General features: G+C 37.8%; 2 protein-coding genes across 4 annotated transcripts in view; one reads left to right on the plus strand and one right to left on the minus strand.

The window, feature by feature from the left end:
- Positions 1-808: 808 nt before the first annotated feature.
- Positions 809-6866, minus strand: CUNH4orf33 (chromosome unknown C4orf33 homolog). Of its 2 annotated transcripts, none has more exons than XM_041412090.1 (6): positions 6766-6866; positions 5898-6087; positions 4513-4573; positions 4269-4320; positions 3967-4166; positions 809-2659 (listed from the first exon to the last, which is right to left on the minus strand). In XM_041412090.1, the coding sequence occupies exons 2-6, from the start codon at positions 6076-6078 to the stop codon at positions 2560-2562; spliced, it is 594 nt and encodes a 197-aa protein (XP_041268024.1). In that variant the 5' UTR covers positions 6079-6087; positions 6766-6866; the 3' UTR covers positions 809-2559. The 2 variants fall into 2 exon arrangements, with proteins under 2 accessions (XP_041268024.1, XP_041268023.1); XM_041412089.1 differs by having other exon boundaries at positions 6640-6772.
- A 115-nt stretch (positions 6867-6981) lies between these two features.
- SCLT1 (sodium channel and clathrin linker 1) overlaps positions 6982-19577 on the plus strand; it is a 29418-nt gene continuing 16822 nt past the window's right edge. Inside the window, exons 1-11 of one of the 2 annotated variants that reach the window (XM_041412087.1) lie at positions 6982-7324; positions 9097-9164; positions 9808-9860; positions 10738-10807; positions 11624-11679; positions 12041-12173; positions 12854-12976; positions 14724-14768; positions 16200-16270; positions 18687-18777; positions 18942-19033. In XM_041412087.1, coding sequence (XP_041268021.1) covers positions 9111-9164; positions 9808-9860; positions 10738-10807; positions 11624-11679; positions 12041-12173; positions 12854-12976; positions 14724-14768; positions 16200-16270; positions 18687-18777; positions 18942-19033 — 788 coding nt within the window. In that variant the 5' untranslated portion in view covers positions 6982-7324; positions 9097-9110. The remainder of the gene's footprint in view (positions 7325-9096; positions 9165-9807; positions 9861-10737; positions 10808-11623; positions 11680-12040; positions 12174-12853; positions 12977-14723; positions 14769-16199; positions 16271-18686; positions 18778-18941; positions 19034-19577) is intronic. The other variant, XM_041412088.1, reaches the window with a different exon arrangement.

The following is a 19577-nucleotide window of genomic DNA, read 5'->3' on the forward strand; positions in this document are numbered from 1 at the left end:
CTAAGTTGCTGCAGCTTTGTATTTAAGGTACAAATCACTTCTACCAGTAGCACACGTTACCATTCAAGTTTTCTTTACATAATTGTCTTTTTCATTTTTGCATTGAAGACAAAGAATGTCCCTCTTAAGCCACAGTTTTCACGTTGTTTCACTGCAGGTTGTTTGAACCACCTCTCACAAATCAGCCTGTATTAAAAGAAATAAATTCCTTCAGAATTCAAAACAGCCTTTTTGGAAAGTCTGCCAGAGACTACCCAAGACATTTGTAAAAAATTTAATCCAGAATAACACTTAAGTAATTTGAACACCACAAAACTACTTTCACACTACAGATTGAGTGACACCTCACGGAATTTGTCTTCTGTTGGTTTTATTTCAAAAATTATTTTTGAAAATAGCCTCGCAGGAAAGCAAACATTATAACTGTAACTGCACAGCATGACAGCTGTTTCTTGCGACAAAGATGTCTCAAATAAACCAAAATAAGCCACCATCAGCTTGACTGGAATATCCTTTTTCTAAAATCAAGGATACAGCAAGAAGGAATGGATCTGGTTAAGGATAACAGGCTGGCAGCACCAAGGCACAGTTTAGACAACCTTCTTCTCCCACCTAGTGGCAAGAAGCAAAAAGAACAAGGTCTCTGGGAGTGCAAAAATAATTTCTATTTCCTGGAGCACCTACACAATGGTTTTGCTTTAAATTACTTATTTGGGAAAAATAACCTATTTCCCTCTAAGTTCATCATTTACATCCAAAGTCAAATCCAAATCAGTCAGTTTGAAGTAGGAATAAATAAAAAATTTTATTTACTGTCTTTACATACAAAGTATTACTCCTCAGATGAAAACAACCTTTGTGAGAAAAGCAGTACACCCATTTTGAATCTTTGCACATAGTTTTTTGACAAACTTTTAAAAATAAAGTCTAAAAGTTTTGCACAATGGCCTTTTGGTTTTGACTAAAAATTTTTAAGCAGCTTTGAGATGTCACTATCTAGATGATACTTTAATCAACATTTATTGAATTATTCAATATTTCAGACTGATGTCATTCTTTAGAAAACTGTACATGGATAGAAGGTAGAAAAGAAGCCAAACAACTGGAGGTACAATACTTACAATTTTCAACAGATGGCACTTTACAGCAAGGAACCTATATAGTCTAATTGAAACAGAGCAAAAGCAATTGGATGGCTGAGTGCACTGACATGCCAAAATCTGCTACAGGATAAAAACAAATAATATGTTCAAATTTGAAAGCACAGTTCTATAAAACTGGAAGTACACAGAGGGAATCTAAAGCTTAACAAAAACTGTGAACTAACATGCTATATCAGACATTAACCAGACTGAGATGCTCTTCACAAAGGTGGAATATTCCCACCTTCTTTGCTTCTCAGGCAGAACTTACAGCTAGAGTGAAGCTGGAAGACAGCAACGAAAATAGGACCATCAGAATGTGTTTATTACTGCATACTGGCAAGGATCTAGTTAGTGAGCAAGTTTCACATTTTTTAAGGTAATTTATATAAGATTAAATCAGCAGCCACTATCAAGCAGCAATTGCTATGCTAGACAAAAAAAAGGAACATATGATTTGTAAATCTTGTGAGGGTTTACAGATTAGATGTTGCCACCTAAGAATATTTACTATTGTTAAAATGACTCATGCCCACACACAGAAAATATACTCCTGGAGTATCTCCAGCCCTCAGTGGCATGCAAAAAAAAACCAATCCTCAGACATCTGAGATGAATTCTTAAATGTCACTTGATGTGACAAGTCTTAGGATAAAAACCCGCTTTTGCACACACATAACTATACCAAAAGATTTTACTAAGCATGATTTGTCCCAGAAACTTCACCTGAAATACAGAAAACCTTTTGTAAATCTATCCTCCGCACCTAAACACCATTAGCAACTCCACAGAGAGGTCTGTGAGACAGAAGAAGTTCCCCCTTTGGCACTAAGCAAGGGAAAACTTCAGGCACAGGAACATACAGGAAAGGGCAGCGTTATGCTTTTTGCAGGGCAAGTACTGAGCCTCCAAAATCCATGATAGCTACATTCTGCCTCCAAAATCCATGATAGCTACATTCTGCCTCCAAAATCCATGATAGCTACATTCTTCCTCCCGATTGTAAGCAAAAAATCTAGGCACATAAAGATCTCCTTCAGCAGTCAACAAACAAATGAGCAGCAGTGAAAATACAGCAGAAATGCAGCAACTATAGGAAAACAAAAGATTGAATCCAGGTATTGGCCTTGTCACACTTCAGAGCTCTCACAAAAGCACAGCTGCAATTTCAGCACATTCTTCCTTCACTGGTAGCAGAAGATTCATCTCCTGCACAGGTGAAAAACTCCAAGCCATTCATACATTTAGAATCAACGGATCCATGTGCTTTGCAGTTGATTTTCAGACTGATCCATGATTTTGGTGCCAAGGAAAGCCTTGCTCATCTGGTATCTACAACCTCTGCTCAGAATGAGGAAGTTGTTTCCACACAGCTCCAGCCAACTTCAACATTTCAAAAATTTATGCCTCAATCCATTCACTTGGTGAGAGATTTCCACAGATCTGATTCAGGCTGCTTCCAGTCTTCTCCTGTTAGTTCTTTCAGGTTCAAGTCTTCGAAAAATTCCAAACGATGACTGCAAACAAAAGAGAAATAAACAAAGTCCTAACTTTTGCAGTAATGTGTAAGAGCAAAGACAAACAGAGTAATGAAATCAGCAAGGAACAGTCTCTTCATATAATTTCATCTGCTACCAACATCTGAAAAAGACAAGGGATTTTTTTTGAAAGGTGTACTAGAGAAAAAATTCTAAACACCTTCTTGAAAGGTATTACAGCCATTCTCCAGTGCAATACAACAAATAAAAATAAAATAAAAATTTCCATTTGTCACAGAATACTGATGTGTTTTATTAGCAATAGCTCTGATTTTTTTAATATACAGTTGCAAAAGCTAAATTTTTCTTAAATAATGGGTAATTTACCTAAAATTTACCCACCTCACCATCACTGTATGTTGTGTGACAAGTTTTTTAAGAGCTATAGTATGGCTTCTAGAGCTGGGTTATTTTTTCTTAAATAACGGGTAATTTAACTAAAATTTACCCTACCTCACCATCACTGTATGTTGTGTGACAAGTTTTTTAAGAGCTATAGTATGGCTTCTAGAGCTGGATCATTTATAGAAAATGCCCAAGAGTAACAGGTTTTACCAGATCATCTCAGCCTCACAGGCAAAGAAAATAAACGGGCCCAAAGCACAATTTAAAAATCCAAATTTGCTGTTTTTTCTATTGATACAGGGTATCCTTTCATTTTTTTTAATTTAGTCTGCCTTTTCAATTTTTTCTATAGCATGGAACCATCTGTAGAGGTGAAAGCTTTTAGAACAGTATGGTTCTATTGATACGGGGTATCCTTTAATTTTTTTTTTAATTTAGGCTGTCTTTTCAATTTTTTCCCTAGCATGGAACCATCTGTAGAGGTGAAAGCTTTTAGAACAGTATGGGAGGAGCAGAAGAGACTTACTGGAAATGTGAAATTATCACTAAAATGGCACTTCAGGAGGAGCTGAAGTCAAGAAGGAAAAGGAGCAGAAGAGATTTACTGGAAACATACCTGGTGAAATTATCACTAAAATGGCACTTCAGGAGGAGCTGAAGTCAAGAAGGAAAAGGAGAACAACCTACCCATGATTTAGATGAGGAAGGTGATAAAAGCAGATACCAATGGTACTGAATGTGTAATTTTCTATGTACCTAGCATGCAAACCAAGCATTAATTACCGTGCCACAGTGCTTTATACAAGTACAGCACCAGTGGACCCAGAGCTAAGTCCTATAACAAAAATACTAGGGGCACTCAATCCAAAAACCAGATCAGCTTTTTAAAGTATTCCAACAATAGAGCAACCATTTTATAGAAGAGCTCATTTTATGCTTACAAATCTGGTTCCTGCCCTTCCTGCAGCTGGTGTGGAGGCACAGGATAAAGTGCTTCATAATTTCTCTCTTCTCCCGAGCCATGAATTGCAAAGGCATTGAACTTGTCAGTGCATGGTGGAAAATAGCTCCAAGGAAGAAGAGCTTTACCCTCCCATTTGGTTTTCATTCTGGTCACCTCAAACTCCAAAGGAAGCTCTTCCTGTTAAAAGAGGGGAAAAAAGATTTAAATAAGAGGTACTGGCCATATTTTGATCAGAAAGTAGGTACATAAAAATCATTATTAATGTACTTGAGCACTTACTTTCCACGCTTTTCTTCTGCCAGAAAGCAGCAGCAGTAAGTACTGCCCATGGCTGTCAAAGAATCAGAGCACAGTTTTCCTAAAATTATGTCAAGTTATTAGTGCATTATACCACCACAAATATGTACATTCCCCATACTGACCCAGTCTCTGTATCTAGTCCCCCTCATACATGTGTCTCATATGCAGCATTGCAACTGCAAGAGGAAATTAACTTTTGGGTCTTTTTCAGTGCTGTACTTACGGACAAAGCTCAACTTCCAAATACTGCTCAGTTCTGTCACTCAGAAAGAATGCTTCTACAACTGAAAAAAACCCAAATCAAACAAAAAAAATTAAAAGAAAAAAAACAAGCTGTCAGTATTTTATATTAACTATTCTGTAATACCCTGAGATCTTCATATCCCATTAATACAACTCAATTTTCATGTATTTTGACCTGTGTCATGCCAGAGCCTGACTTGCTACTGACATGTACACAGTAACAACAACCCAAATATTTAAAATGCTGTGCCACAATTCCAACTTTAGGAGCTCTTATTTTAATTGCTGTGATCACAAAAAGCTTTATAAAGTACTGTAATAACTTTATTACCTTTACCAATTCCAGTTTTGAAAACACTCACCCTGATGCAGCAGGAAAATAAGGGAAAGAAGATCACACATTCAAAGCAGGGCACAAACCATGTAACTAAAACTGTTAAATCTCAGAAATCATAAGAAAGCATTTAATCCTTAAATGATTTTTCCCTGCAGAGCAATATTTTGGACAGGGGATTACTGTTCCAGGTGTACTTGAAAGCTGCATGTGACATTTGAATCACATTTCAGGAACAGAAAGTAGAACTACAATGGTGTTTCTCATGTAAAATTACAACAGTGCTTCTCACAGCAATGACATTATTAGAAAACTTCAGCTAGAATTAAGATGTGACTGATACCTTTAGTTATTTTTACTTAAACATATTTATTATAATAACACCAAAGAGGGGCTAATACCATTTTAGTAGAGCTTGGATCAGAATAGCTCAATAATCAGGAAGTAAGGAACTGCTAGAAACATTCAATTCTTGTATTACTCAAAGCAATGGGTAAAAGTGACAGCATGCACAGGAAAGGAGAAAATACCCAGCACTACTATGAGAGTTTTCCCCATTTCATTTGGCCACAGTTTTGAATTGCACTTCATGAGTGTAATTTCTGTGTTTCACACCTTCCTCTTCCACAAAGGAACTTTGGAAAAATGACTAAAACACACAATTTCTTAAAGCAAAAGTGGAATTGGTCTTTAGGATTTCACTTCTCCTTCCACAAGGGCATTTAAATATATATAAGCCACAAAACTGCTTTGATACTCAAATATGTCAAGCTTCTGATAGTTCACAAGTTGCACCAGTAACCCAAAACCTAAGTTTGAATGCATATACTATTGACAGGATCAGGAAGTCAGCTTCAAAATTATCAAAATCAACCCAGATCACTGAACTTCAGGTTTGGGATTTGTTTGAAAAAAAACCACAACTATCACAGATTTAAAAGTTTCTTAAAAAAAAAGACCAGGCATATCAAACACAGAGGAACATCAGTGCCTACAGAAATCAGATATATTTGCAGAGGAGTTACACTTACCCTCATAGTCCCACAGCCCACCAAAAGGTTTCCCTGGCTCTCCGGGAGGTGCTGGAGGGTCATTAAAGAAAGGAGCTCGAACTTCCATCAGCAGTCCTGCATTATCCGGCCTCAGCCCAATTGTAACCGGCTCGTGGCTCACGGGCAAACCATCCCAGGTGTGTTTAATTCGAAATTCCATCTTCAGGTACTACACAAGTGAAAAAGGAAAGTTCTGTCAAAGATCTCAGATTCCTCGTGAATTGCCGTTTGGTTGCGCAGGGGAAAAAAAATAAACATACACTTTGGTACAAAGTCAATTACCAAATCAGGTTTACAGGCATCAGAACTGAAACAAATTAGCTTTCTAACAAAAACCTAACTAAACAGTTACATAAATGCTGTTTCTCATAGCTTTTATACCGCAGGGTTACGAATGTCTCTGAAGTCTGAATTAGCTTAAGGCTTTTCACACGTACATCTAAAAAAAAAAAACTTCCAAAACCACCAGAAATATTTATCAAGAGGACAGATGAACAAAATAGTCTCCACTACATGAATTTAGAGGATTTGGTAACATCAGAAAAACAGACTGAGGAGAAACCTTTTAAAGTTTGAGACTTAAGAAAATGAAGCAACTAGCTAGTGCTTTCATTTGCATCACTGCAAATCGGCCTTTCCTTAAACACCTCCAGAGACGGTGGGCTGCTCGTTCCAAAGTCGAATCACCCTTTGCATAAAGAAATTACTCCTAAAGTCCAACCTGTCCCTCCCCAGATGCAGTTCCGGGCTGTGTCCTCTCCTGCTGTCGCCGGTTTCCCGGGACAAGTGGCCGGTCCCCGCCTGCCCACAGCCTCCGACGGGCAGCCCCTCCCAGAGCGCTCCGCACCCTGTTCCTCGCTCCGCTGCTCCGGCCACAACCCGGTTGTTTTCCCGAGGGGAAGTTTAAGCGCCTATCCCTAACCCACAACCCCCCAGCAAAGTTTAGCGAGGCATTTCTCCCACTGCCGCCTCAGCCCCGCGCCATGGCCGCTCCCCACGTGACGGGGGCGGCGCTGGCGGCCGGGCCGGGCCCGGCGCTGCGGGCGGGCCGGAGGGAGCGGCCAGGCCAGGCCCGCCCCGGCCCTCGGCGGTTGTGCGGCTCCTCCGCGGGGCCCTGCAGCGGCCGTGGCTCCGCGGGCACCGGGGCTGCCTCCTTGCCTAAGCGGCGGGGCTGGCGGCGGGGCTGGCAGCGGGCTCTGGGGAGGAGCGGAGGGGCGGCTCTCCCCGCTGCCCCCGCCCCGGGGCACCGGCGGCTGAGGGGAGCGCGTCCCGCCCTGGCGGGCTCCTGCCGCCTTCCCTGCTCCGGTAGAGCCCTGGCTGTCCTCTCCTCTCCTCCGGCCGGACAAGCTGCTTTTCCCCCCGGGGCTTCGTGGAGTTTGCGTGGGGAAGGCTGGGAACGAGGCCAGGTGAGTGTTGGCGGTGAGGGTTTAAATTCGGTAGCGGTGAAGGTTTGTGTTCCGTAGGTTTCCCGGTGAGGAGCAGCGTGGGTAGTGCTTTTAGTTAGCTAAACACCAGGAATTAAAAGCTGCTAATGAGGGTGATGGCCAAAAACACATGCGTTTATGTATGAACTGCTTTTTAGTTATGAAACCACGGCGTTTCCTACACTTTAGAAAGCTTTCTCCAGTTGTTCGTGAAATTGGCTTTATGGACCAAAATCGGTGTTTTTAATTATGTGTCACTTGATGGATTTAATATAACTTATCATTACTTAATCAGAGTGCATCTGAGCTGCTCACCAACAAAATAACTGGCCAAACAAATTTGCTTCTGCTGAGTTTATATTCCTGGGAGTTGGAGATGGGGCAGGCGCTTTGTCTAGGGAATGTCTCTGTTCCCAATTAGCGCTGCAGGAAAACTTGGCAGCAGGAGCAGGTCACGGTGAATGCAGCGTTTGCAGCTCCATCGCTCAGACCTCCGAATTTCACTGGGTGCCAAGTTCCCTGTGGTGGCAAAAATGAAAAAAAACCACTTTTGATTCCAAGGATTTCAGTAGCAGAAAAGCTGCTGTCTCAGATAACACAGTCATCCTGGTTTAAAAACCTGTATCTTTCTTGCACTTTGCAAGAGTATTTATTATTCTGTGACTTGAAAATATTATGTTTTCTCAGATATTGGAATGTTGCATTTTCATATGTATTTCTTTTAGCAGTAGCTTATTTTGTGAGTCTTTAGAATCTAAGTAGAACTCAGACTAAATTCACTGTGAAATGGTGATTTCCCTTTCCTATCAAAGAGTTTAATCCTTTTTTTAAAAAAATATTTATACATTTTCACAGGACAAGGTTTGAAATTGACTTCTATGCCAGCTGAGCCCTAAGTTGTTTTAGGCCTCTGGGCCCGATAAATGAATTAATGTTTCTCTTCCTTCACTAATGTGAAATCAAAGCTCTAAAACAATGAAGTGTGTGTAATACATCTGACAAGAGATTCTCTAAGCAGTATTATATTTAATGTTGTAAAGTATTTGTCATGTTAAATATATAGCTGTAAAGAAGGTTGAGTTTTACCTGAATTCTTTTTGAAATATTACTACCCAGACCTACAAACAATAATCCTCCATTCCATACTTTTGTGGTACATGCTGAACTTTTTTCAGAACATATTTAATGCTTTCCTGTTGAAAGGGAGCTTCTATAAGTGATGTTTAAAATCTGTCCCTTTTTGCGCTAATGGCATCTCATGAGACTTTCCCTTTCCTGTTTCCTGACATTCCTTTGCTGTTACCTCCTTTCTTTCCCCACTGTCTTTTTCCTATATCCTCCTTTAGAAGTTTAGAACTAGTAAAAGCACCATGGTATGTGTATCAAGAAAAATAGGCAAGAAGTTGTTTAAATCAAAATACAGACATTCCCAACTTCTTTTTTCTTCTTTGTTACTCATTCCAGTTACAAAAATGTTACTCAGAGTCTTACAAAACAGAGCAAAAATAATTCTTAAAGAAAAGAGGATGTGACAGGAATGGAATTCTTTATTATTATTACAGTTCCTGTAGGTTTTTTCAAGTCCTGGGGGTTTTTTAAACTGTTTTGCTAAATAGAAGAATTTTAGAAGCTTTTTTTTTTTTTTTTGCCCTTGAAGCATTATATTGTTAAACATATTTCTGACTGCCAGTCCCATAGATGTAGATAGTGGCCTGTGTTATAGCCATGATTCTCAAACGTGGTTTTTTTTTCAGATCAGAGGCTAAAAATGGCACTTGGACACTCTGAAACCAGGGAGGGTCTGAGAATTACTGCTGAGCAGGTATGTGAACTCAGGCATGGGAGTAGTAATTTTTTTTGTTTGTTTGTTTTGTGATAAATAACTTTCTAAATATGGAGCACAGCTCACTTCAGTGTTGTCTGGCCCTTTTTTGAGTCCATCATACAATGCAGCAACAGCAGAAAAAAACTGCCCTAACAGTGAATTATGGTATTTTTAGTTAATTTCTGAAAGTTTTATCCCTGAAAGAGCACTTGATTTGTAATTCAGTACACTTTTTCACTTGTCTAAGAGATTGGTCTCATGTTGAGGTAGCTTTTTGTACTGGGTACCATAAGCCTGTCTGAAAGCTTGTGCAGAAGCTAGGGCTTCAGTGTTTTCCAGATGCTGAGATGCATGGAAATGAACCAAGCACTTACACAAACCTGTGATTATTCTTTTAAGATTGAGGTGATTTTCCCTCAGATGTATTTATGCTTTAGATCAGAGCATGTCCAGGAAAGAAAAATCATTATTTTTTCATATTGGGCCAGCACTCAAGGGTTTTTGAACATGAATCTGAAAGTGATTCTGTGGCATGTTGTGTACAGATTACAGTACAGGCAGTTTTGGGTCTCATATAAAAGTTTAAAACTACATACATTTATGTGCAATTACAAATGATTAAATTATTATTCCATTACAGGAATATGCCCTTGGTGGTGATGGCACATCAGGATCCAGGATGATGGACCAAAGGTAACTGATTCCAAGTGATAAGTGGGAATACTGCAGTGTATTTGAAGGAAATTGTCATGTGCTCACAGGAATGTAAATATCGAGGTGAACTGGGGCTTGTATATGCGTGTCTGTGTAGGTGTTACTGTAAAAGTTGGTGATAGGTGGTACTGTGTTTATTCAGTAAATTAAATTACTGACTTTGCTGCCACAAGCTGTAAAATAAAGGATGAGAGATGAATGAAGGAATTGTCTAGTCTAAGTTCTGAGAGAATAAACAAAAGTTCTGGTAAGATTGCACTGATCTAGGTAACACTGGTAACTGCTGTCTGTTGAGATTGGGGGATGTTTTTAAAAATGTTTTTTGACACTCTTCAGCTAACAGTTGTCTGTCAGTAAATGGTTTCATGATCACTGTAATTTCCTCTTACAAAAATAACCTAGCTTTTCTTGTTAGCTTTTAATATAGAATTTTCAGGGAATTGCTAGCAGTTGTGAAAATCTTAGGAGGAAGAATGCATAGAAGTAGAACTACAGTGTTCTGCATTGTCTTTTAGGCCACTTTACTGTTGTATGTGAAAGCAGCAATGAAGTATAGTCTTTTAATATTTGGGATTCTGTGTGAATCAATGAAATAGTAATATTATATTTACGGTCATTTATTATTTTCCATTATATGTTCTATTTCTGTTATGTAGCACCCTTGCTGTTAATGATCATTATTTAAAAGCAGTGATTAAATTTGTTCATTTGATTCTGGGGAATGTTGAGCTTGGAACTCAAGAAAAATGTCTGCTCTGTTCTGGCCTCTAGATTAAGAATTCTTTAAAACTACTTAATTATCAGAGCATTTCAGCATTTATGAAACTCATTCTTAGAGTGTTTTTCATCTTCTTAGCTTGTCAGCTCTAATCACAGATTATGGAAAACAGGTGGAGGAAATGAGAGAACAGCTGCAGCTTTATCAGGTATGGGCATTCCCTACATTTCAGACTGGATTTTCTTTTAGGGGTGTGAATATGTAGGGCACTAGTTTTTGTCATGCTTCACAAAGCTGCTGGACTGCAGGCTGCCTCAAGGGGATGAATGGAGAGCTTCTGTGAAAAGGTTGGGAGATTGTCCAAATTGCAACATTGTAATCCTGGGGGTTGAGGTGGAAGGGTTCCACTTCCTTTCGCATGACTGGAAACATAAATGATGTTAAAACTTATGGAATGCAGAAAGCAATTTTTGCTTGTGATCTTCATGCAGAAGTTATACAGTGCTTTTGGTTTAATGCACTTAAATTGGTTTGATCTGTCCATCATAAAGATTTTGCAAATAGTCTTGCAGCTTGATCAGTTTCAAGAGGCAACAGAAGCACTATGGCTTCCTTGCACTAGTAAACAAAACAGCCAGTTTGGTTCATATAACTAGAGTTTCTCCTCAGTTAATTGCTGAACTTTCATCAAATACTTGCAGCATAAAAGATGAGTTATCCACTCTATCCCTAAAAATGTGAGTTAATTGAAAATCAATCTGTAAGAGCCATAGGAATTTCAAAAGGTTAAGTTTAATGTCCGTAATAACTTCCGAATGCTGAGGTGTAACAGGACTTGGCAGCCATTAAATTCAAGTGGCATCCTGTGACTTGCCTTAAAAAAAGCAATTGACTTTCATTTACCATATTATGCTGGATTCAATTGTCCATCTTTTACAGTGTCAGTCAGAAATACAGGATTGACAGTGTTACCAGAGTTTATGTAACTTAAATGAGTGCTAACTCCTGCATGTCTTTCTGTCAGGCACAAATGGGTGAGATGAAGCTAAAATTGGAAGAAGTCACCAAGGAAAATGAAAGGTAAATAATTGCACTGCCATGTTGCTACTACTGTTTCTCATGATTTCTTAAACATTAAAAAGCTTTTTTTTCCTAGGACCTTGAAATCTTCTACTAAGTAAACTCAGGATCCTAATGTTAGAGTCTTGAAGTGCTTAATACAGATTACCACACCAGGTAGAGGAGATTTTACCATGTCACTAAAGAACTGGATGTGACACTATCTCAAACTGTCAATTTTGTTTATGGAACATAACTGAATAGATTAAAATTTGACTTGGAAGGAAGTAGTATGTACAGGTGAAAGGCACGGTATATTTCAATTGTTTAAAAAATGCCTTTTAAAGAAATACCTTGCTGAACTTAGTTCTTTGAATTTCAGGCTGCATGCAGAGTTGAAAGAGCCTCTTGAGAAGCAACTGGAGGCTCTTCCTTTTGTGCATCCTGAAACTGATATTCCTGCAGATGAAGGCACAGTGAGAGCCCTTCAAGAAGAACTACAGCTGGCAAAGCAAGTGTGTGAGATGAAACATTTATGTTGTTTTATTTCTCTTGTTGTGCCTTGGCAGATTGGGGGAGGCTGTTTTATTTCTTGATTCAGAAATTATTTGGTCAGAATTCCTTGAGGCTGTTTTGAGCCCCTCTTGAACTCAAAGATTGAAGAAACTTCTTTCCAAGATTCATAAAATAATTTTTTAATAATAGTTCGTGTCAGTAATTATACCTAGTTGACTTGATCTGTATGTCGAATTCATGATCAGTAACTCTGTGAAATATTTTGTTCAATTTGAGCTTTTTGCAGTAACTTGTCATTTTAATTAAAACTATTGTAATGTGAAATGATGAGGGAGGTGTGGGATATAGACAGTAGTATCTAAATCTGAAAATACAAGTGAATTTTGTTCAGTTTCTAACAATATATCAACTGAATTTTGGTATTTGAATGGTATCTATACTGTAGGCCTACCTTAAAGACCTGTGAAAGTGTGAGCTCTTAAAAAAAAAAAAAAAAGGCAAATAACTGGAAGTGGCCAGGCATCTGTTTTTCTGCACTCTAATTAAAATTTTTAAAAAATATATGCAAAGAAAAGTATAGCTAATGGCATTTCTTCAGAATAGAAGTTAAGACCTGTCTTTTTAGACAGTGATAGATGAAGACAAATGTGCTGTAACAGAATATTGTTCTGTAAATTAGGAGAAAGACCAAGCAGTTGAGCGCTGGCAGACGTTGTCACAGGAGCACGACCGACTTCAGCAGCAGTACCAGGAGCGCCTGACTAGAACACACGTTCTCATAGCTGAAAGGAAAAAGCAGAATGTAATTTTCATTTATTTTTGTTCTTTTTTGTTTTCTTATAGATATATATATACACATAGACACACACACAAAATATGTATGTGCGCATATATATATATAAAATCCTGTGTTTGAATTGCACGGTCGGAAATCTTCAGGACAGTAAAACATCTGGAAAAGTCGCTTAAGATTTCTGATTTCTGAGGTGAAAGTCTTTCTTTATCTGATCTCCTGTGTTTGAATAGCTGGAAAAGTACTCACCATTTCTTGCTGTTATTCAGTAAAGAAGTAAACAGGTGAAAAATCAAGTTCACTAGTCTTTGTCTAATGCTAGCTTGTGTTTAGCAGCCTGTTTCTCTTCTGCTGAGTCTGGGGAAGGCCTTTCAGGAAATTCTTAGAAGAGCTGTTCTGCTCTGATGAGCTACATAAAGATGCTCAGTGTGTAATAGAAACTTCTATGGACTTTGCTACATGTATTTCTAGGAAACAACCTACAAATTGTTTTAATATTTCCTCTCTATTTTCAGACACACTTGACTTGTGGGCGCAGCTACAGCTCACCTCAGAAATATTTTTTTACTGGTTTTTAGGGTTTTGTAGTATTAAGTTCACCTTAGCAATGTGATCTTTTCTGAGAAACAGGAGAAGTGTCTGTGCAACTGTTGTACTCTCAAGTTTCATAATTATTTCAAGGAATAGTTAAGAGGACTCTTAACTTTGTGTAGATCCAACTTTCTGCTCCTGTTTCTTCTGTTAGATTATTTCTTGTGTTGTATTGTCAGTTACTAATAACATACTCACACAATAGAGCATAGAGAGTCATTGGTAGCTGTTGTAGAGCTTCTAGATTCCATTTCTTATTAGTAACTCAATTTTTGGTGCATTTTAATGCCACTGTGACAAGAACAAGGCTAAACAGCCTTTTATTCTTAAATGCTACTTGTCTCCCATAGAAAACAGCTCTGCAGTTAAATAAAATTTTATTTCAGGTTTAGCTTTCAATGAAGGACGGGCAAACAGCTGTCAGAGGTAAATAAAAATAGGTCAGATCAAGTAGAATTAGAATTGACAGAAGGCAAGGAGGAGAGGGGACATCATAAGGACTGGATTTAGAAGGTAAGGGAGTGGCAGGAGCTGGTTCCTAGCATATCCATGGCCTTGAGACTGTTAGATAACACAATTAGAAGACACTTCAGCCCAGGGACTTCAGTCCTCTCTCTGCTCTGAAGGCACCTGGCGTGCTGCACATGGTTTTTCTGAGTTATGCTAGTTCTCCTAGAATGATGGAGTTCACATTCAGAGACTCAAGAACTTAACTGATTTGGTTTTTTTGGGAACACAAGACATCCTGTATGGCAAAAAACAAACTAAAATGTCCATAACATTTTAGGCATTTTTAAATTAACGGATGCATGTCTGTTACTTTGCTTATCAAAAATGCTTGTAGTAGCACCACAGTCTGTGTGACCCTTTAAAAGCACTGTTCATGTGTCTTTTCATGTTTTCATAGTAAGTGCATGTGAGTTTTGCAAGGAGGCAGTTTGTGACCCAGGAAAAATGAGATAAATTGTTCAGTAATAAATCTAATCTTATGGGCTATGAGGTCAACGGCTAAAAACAATCTGGCTGAAATCTATGAAGACGCACTGAATTTTCTACTACATGTATAGTTGGTTTTTTAAAATGTTTTCAGTTGACTATGAAGATTTCTAATTATTCACTCTTTCTGACTGTAATGATTATAAGAAACTCTGAATTCTCTTTTTAGGATCAACTGAGTAGCATTCAGCAGCTGACTCGCCAACTGCACATGGTGAGTAAAACTGAACAGTGACTTAGTAATTTCTTTATTTTCCTACTAGACCCTCAAAGTTCAAAACCAAAGCAAAAAGGCCTTCACACATACCTGGTGCCACTCAAATTTTAAAACTTCTCCAGCAATCAGGAAGCAGTGATGGCTTTATTCCTGAACTCCAAACGCCAGGTCAAGGTGGTTGAGAGGTCAGCTTTTAATTTTATGTGAGCTCTTTCTTTTACACTTCAGGGGTAAGTTTACACTCAGAATTACAGTAGTAATCCTGTACAGTAGCTAGTGTACTTCACACATGTCTTCACAAAGGAAACATTTCTTTAAATTATGCCCTCTTTCATATGCTAGCTCTGGCACACTTTTATCCATTCCTGTTTTGGTACTGCTGTCTTCAGTGTCTTTGTCACCTTTATGCACATTTTGCAGAGCTCTGATAACCTTCCAGTGCTTTATCCACATCCTTAGACTGTGAGACTTCTTAGTTAATAAGCTTTGGCCTAGGCCTTCCAAAATTGACAAGCAGTTTTAATAGAATCTCTCAAGTTTTTTGTTGAAAAATTGAGGTGAAAGAGGGGGTGAGGTTTTTGGCTGAGCAGCTTGGTTTTGATTCCTGTATGAATTTTTTGAGTGTTTGTTTTGAATACTGGCAGTGCAAAAAGACAACCTACTCTAACAGCCTACAATTGTTTTTGTGACTGAAATCTTTTTTACTCACATCAGAGAAAAGAATTAAGACAATATTTAAGATAAAGATAATCCATTTATTTGCATTATCCATAAAACATTTGGTACCATCTGTTACCAAAGGCATAAAGATGTCATGGGATAAAGCACGAAGCCCTTTTTTTGAACTAATAAACTGAAAAATAGGAAGTGAGGAGACATGTTAATTAGTCATATTTTTTATTATGGTAAAACAGCTGTGCTTCCTAGATGTGCTCAGGTTGGAATTGTTCAGCATATTTATGCATGCTCTGGAAATGAGATTCGATGTTGAGGCAAGAGTGTTCACTGCTAATGTTAAAATACTTACAGTAGTAAAAACTGAAGTAAACTGCAGAAATTTGCAGAAGGATCTCATTGATTATCTGAGTTCATTTAATCTGATATTTTGTTGTTATTAATGAGACCATAATAATAGATCTGGGCAAGATGGGGTTTTTCCTTTGGGCACTCTGTGGTGGTCTTGAAATGAACTGTTAGCACTCAGAATAGATATTTTAGAAGTAGGAAGTGCCTGAAAACAATTCTTAGTAACAGTCCAAAAAGCAAGAAGAACATTAGCAATTAATAGGAGAGAGGGGAGAAAAGGAGAATATTGTGCATTTTGAGTGCTGCCTGCCATTGTGGTCATCTTTACTATCTCAGTGTAAGGCATGTGTAACATTTTCAATACTATAATGAACATGGTACAAATATCTCTTTATTTTGCAGACCAATCAGCAGTTTCTGAAAACTGTGACAGAACAAGATGTGGAACTAGAGCAGCTACGAAAACAACTGAGGTATATACCAGGCAGATTTAAAAAAATAATTAACATATTTTCTATAGTTTTTCCTAACCTGCTGCTGTGTCATGGCCCTTGTTTGTACTGCAAGCTAATTTCATCCTCAGAGTTAAAATGGTTTCAATAACTGTCTCTGAAGTTTGTTAGACATCTTTAGTGTTATGGTAACATATTTCCAGTCAGTGTTGTTTGGTTGAGCTTTTCCCTGAAATAGTGAACATTTGATCTTTGATTTAAAAGGAAAAAAATTATCAGTAACACATCACAAATGATTCTGCAGATAGGCTTTCATTAGAATACAGTTTGCTCAAAAGCCAGTTACATGGTTACTCATTAGAGTTCTGAAATGTGAATGTTCAAACAAGCTTCCAAGTTCTAATTTTTTAATAAAATTTGCTTTCACCCCTTATCCATAAAGAGCTCTAAACCGTAGGTTCTGTGGAAGTTAAAGGTAAAAGAAGTGTTAATTACATTCCTGAAGTATATCAAGGGAAAGGAGAAATAGTATCTCTGGCAAAATTTCATGATTATTTGTGTTTATAGCTCAAGTCTATTCAATGCCAGTTTATTCTGTCTGTTCTCTCTTTTAACTAGTGATGGTCGATGTCAAATTAAAATTCTATTTCATTCAACAGTGGCTTTATGAACTGAGAGTAAAATAAGAAATTCATTCATTATCCATCTCTAGTTACAGGCACTGATTATGCTCACCTTCCTCTCAGATCAGCCTAAAGTCCTTGCACCCCTAAAAACAGTGTTTTACTCCCAAGGTTAATGGCAGCAGCTCTGTCTGGCCCTAAAAGGTGCTGCAGTGTTTCTCCAAGAAGTCTGGACTATTTTCACCAGTTGCTTCTATAACATGAAGATGTAGTCTGCATGGATTATAAAGCATATGGTGCAGACAATTCTAATCCTTTGGGATGTTTTCCATAGTTTTACATGATTTATGGTAATAGAGTACTAAGTCAGGAATGCAGAAGTAGATTTGAAAAAAAAACAACTTGAGGTTTAAATTAGGTTTGTATGGCCTGGATAAAACACGCAAATTAAGAAACTTGGTGTAGCTAGGGCATGGATCTGCATTTCGGAATCTTAAAGCTCTTACACAGAGATAAATTGCCAAGATTAACTTAAAGATATGTTGTACAGTAAAGAATAAAAGCTGTATCTTTAGAAGCAGTTTGTTGCCTGTAAAATGCAGACCTCTGAATTTGATCTGAATCTGAACCTGTTTGTTAAAATATGTTGTTAATACTTACGGTGCTCTGATTTTTATGACCATTTTTCTTTTTCCCTTTTTATGCTGCCTTTTGAGATTATATTTTGTTTTACAACACTTAATATTTTGCAGGAGGCAATTTAATGTCCTCCTGAATTTACAGTACTTCTTGTAGGAGAAACATGCAATGTTTCAGATGGACTAAGGTCAAAGTTTTGGGCCCACACTAAAGACCATGTGTTTAGTAATAATGTGTTTGTTGTAGTTTTTGCATTTTAAAGAAATTGTAACCAAATTAACTTTTCCAATTAATTCGGCTGAAATGAAGTATTTGCTGTAAAATTCCTTGGATTATGTATATTTTGCTTAAGATTTTCATGTGGATACAGTATGCTTGACTTTTATGCCCTTAATTCAAAATCAGTATTTCTAGAAGAAATATTTGCTTAAAGTTGATTGTTAGAAGTATGAAATATTTTATAGCTTCTTTCATGACTATTGGTGCTGCAGTTTGCATGAGCTAATCTATTACGTGTTTGCTCTCTTTTACCTTTATGATAGAGTCAGTCATTGGTTGTTAAATTTAGCCTAATATGCAGCCTGAAAAAGTGGGTTACACCCCAGGTGAAGACTCTCTGTGTCTTTCTGTTCCCAAGTCAGAGGAGTGGGAAGGTTGCTATTTTCAACAGATTTTTCTACTGAGGCTGAAGAACCACTAGTCATTAACATGATTCACTAACTATTCCTTTTTTTTCCCCTCTTCTCCTTCAGCCCACAAAAACTATTCAGATTACAAAGCACATCAGCTGAATTCTTTAAAAGTGTATAATGATTGTTTCAATTCCTAGTTCTGTTGCTTTAAAAAGTGAAATGTAATTCTGCAATAGATTTCTCCATTACATATCTGTGACTAATTATACCTAAGTTATTGAATCACTTGAAGTTTTTGATTTCCTAGTCCTTCTTTAATCAATGCATACGCCTTCCTTATAATCTCTGAAGTAATTTCCACAGGACTTTTGGAATGTGGTATTCCTCTCTCTCTGTGCCACATAGGGAGAAGGGGGAAACCTCTTCTGCCCTGTGAGAACAGTATTGTGAAATTTTTCTGCTCTTCCCAGCTATTGTGAGAAGGTTTCAATTGAGCCATTTTTTCCCCACTTTTTTTTTTTTTTTTTTTTTTTTAATATACAGGCAAGCCAAAATAGATGGGCAGGCAGCAAATGTTAAGCTTGAAGAAATGAAGGCATTGAAAGAGAAGCTTCAGAGCCAATTGGAGAGAAAGGTATTTTAGAGAAAGGAATAATTTCTGTTGCAACTGAGTGGGCAGTCATTTTCTGAATGCTGGCATTAAATGAACTGCAAGTTGTTGTCTAGCTTGTTTTATGTGACTATATCTTTATTTCGCTCAGCTCAGATCAGGCTGAATAATACTTTCATTCTTTCCAGGAAGAAGACAGGATGTCTGCCCAGGAGAGAGAAACAGCATCTGACAAACGCTTGCAGCAAATGCAGTCTAACATAAAAGAGTTAGAAATAAGGTAAAGAGAGCTCCCTGTGTGTTACTAATAGGATACATGCAAAAATTTATACCCTGGCTCTACAAAAATAGAGGGGTTTTCTGTCCTTGCATGTTTTGTGGTAAGGAAGTAACAAAGAGATGTTTTTTGATGATCCTTCTGAGGCTCTCTTGTCATTTCTCATGCCTGCCAATACTGACAATCATAATTAAACAACATGAATTCCTGCGCTGTTGTGAAATTACCAGTGGTTTTCTTTCTTGAAAACTATAGCTGCAACTTCATTGCCCACATCCAATTATTCAGTTTCCTCCACAGAGGAAAACTTTATTTTTTCTGGGGCTGTTCTATTCTGGTTTAATATAGAACATTTTCAGTGATGTATCCCAGGATATCACTGGGATTCTTCTAAGGATCTTCTGAGATTAGAGATCTGAGTTAACATCTATAATTCTATTTCTTTCTAGGACTTGATTGATCATCAAACTCAAAACACTCTGTCCAAAAACAAGCAGAAAACAATGCAATTTGGGCAATTTATGAATAGTACTTACTAATATCTCAG

This window comes from Onychostruthus taczanowskii, unplaced genomic scaffold (assembly GCF_017590055.1).
Source record: "Onychostruthus taczanowskii isolate IOZ18803 unplaced genomic scaffold, ASM1759005v1 scaffold38, whole genome shotgun sequence".
In the NCBI taxonomy this organism is placed as follows: Eukaryota; Metazoa; Chordata; class Aves; order Passeriformes; family Passeridae; genus Onychostruthus; species Onychostruthus taczanowskii.